The following is a 1,177-nucleotide window of genomic DNA, read 5'->3' on the forward strand; positions in this document are numbered from 1 at the left end:
GCTAAAGGTGCGCTTTTGCGAAGAGGGCGCCACCGAATTTTGAGGACACTTTTTTAATTGGCTCAAAGAGAGAAGTGGCCCCTCTTGTTATGTAGACTCTTTGTACTGGACCTTACCTCAAGATGTTTTATCAAATTTCCCTCGACTTACCATTCATAGTCTTCCTCTGTACACGTGCATGTTTCTTTCAAGGTAACCATATGCTTGTTGTAGCCATTCTTACACCTAGAATTCAGAACGAAAAATAAGAAAATTAATTTTCTCTTTAGTTCTAAGTAAGAACTGGGGTGAAAGAGAAACGCAGCAACAAAAGAACAGTAATTATTGCTGGGGAACATCGAGACAGACAGACAGACAAACAGAATCAACCCCTGGTCAAAAACTCCCTGACAGAGAATCGAACCAAGGCCGTCTACATCAGAGCCTTCTAGGACACCAACTGAGCTAACTGGGCAGCCTTTTATTTTGTTCTTAGTTATCACACATTTTTTTAAAACTCCAACATCAAGTCTGTGCTCCTCTACGGCTGCGAAACTTGGAAGACAACGAAGACAGCACTGAATAAGGTCCAGACTTTCATCAACAGATGTATGAGGAGTATTCTAAGAATTAAGTGGCAGGATAGAATAAGAAATGAAGAACTGTGTGAAAGGACAGGACAAAAAGATATAGAAGTAGAAATAAGACTAAGAAAGTGGTGATGGATGGGACACACCTTAAGAAAGCCCAGCGGAAACATCACAAAACAGTCACTGCAGTGGAACCCACAGGGAACACGAGGCAGGGGTAGGCCACGGGAAACATGGAGGAGATGCGTGGAAAGGGACATGAGAGAAATGAAGCTCACTTGGAACGAGCTTGGAAGGATGGCTCAGGACAGAGATAAATGGAAGGAGCTTGTATGTGGCCTATACCCAGCCAGGGGTGAAAGGCATTGATGATGATGGTGATGATATCACACATTTTTATTTTTGTGAAGAGTTCAAAGAAAAAATTTGCCAAAGTTAGCAAAGAGCTTTCTCCAGCTTTCAACTGCAAAGACATCTTGAACAAATGCACAAGGCAAAATGGAAAAGAAAAAATACCCAGGTTATTGAATCACGCAATCCAGAACAGAACTGGATAATCTCTCTCTCTCTCTCTCTCTCTCTCTCTCTCTCTCTCTCTCTCTCTCTCT

The 1,177-nt window shown here is 42.1% G+C and overlaps 1 protein-coding gene across 1 annotated transcript in view; it reads right to left on the bottom strand.

Annotated features, from left to right (window-relative positions):
• Nucleotides 1-255, bottom strand: part of LOC118478818 (sortilin-like) — a 16,680-nt gene extending 16,425 nt beyond the window's left edge. The window contains exon 1 of the mRNA XM_035973114.1: nt 151-255. Coding sequence (XP_035829007.1) covers nt 151-200 — 50 coding nt within the window. The 5' untranslated portion in view covers nt 201-255. The remainder of the gene's footprint in view (nt 1-150) is intronic.
• Between the last annotated feature and the right edge of the window lie 922 nt (nt 256-1,177).

Source organism: Aplysia californica, unplaced genomic scaffold (assembly GCF_000002075.1).
Source record: "Aplysia californica isolate F4 #8 unplaced genomic scaffold, AplCal3.0 scaffold01008, whole genome shotgun sequence".
In the NCBI taxonomy this organism is placed as follows: Eukaryota; Metazoa; Mollusca; class Gastropoda; order Aplysiida; family Aplysiidae; genus Aplysia; species Aplysia californica.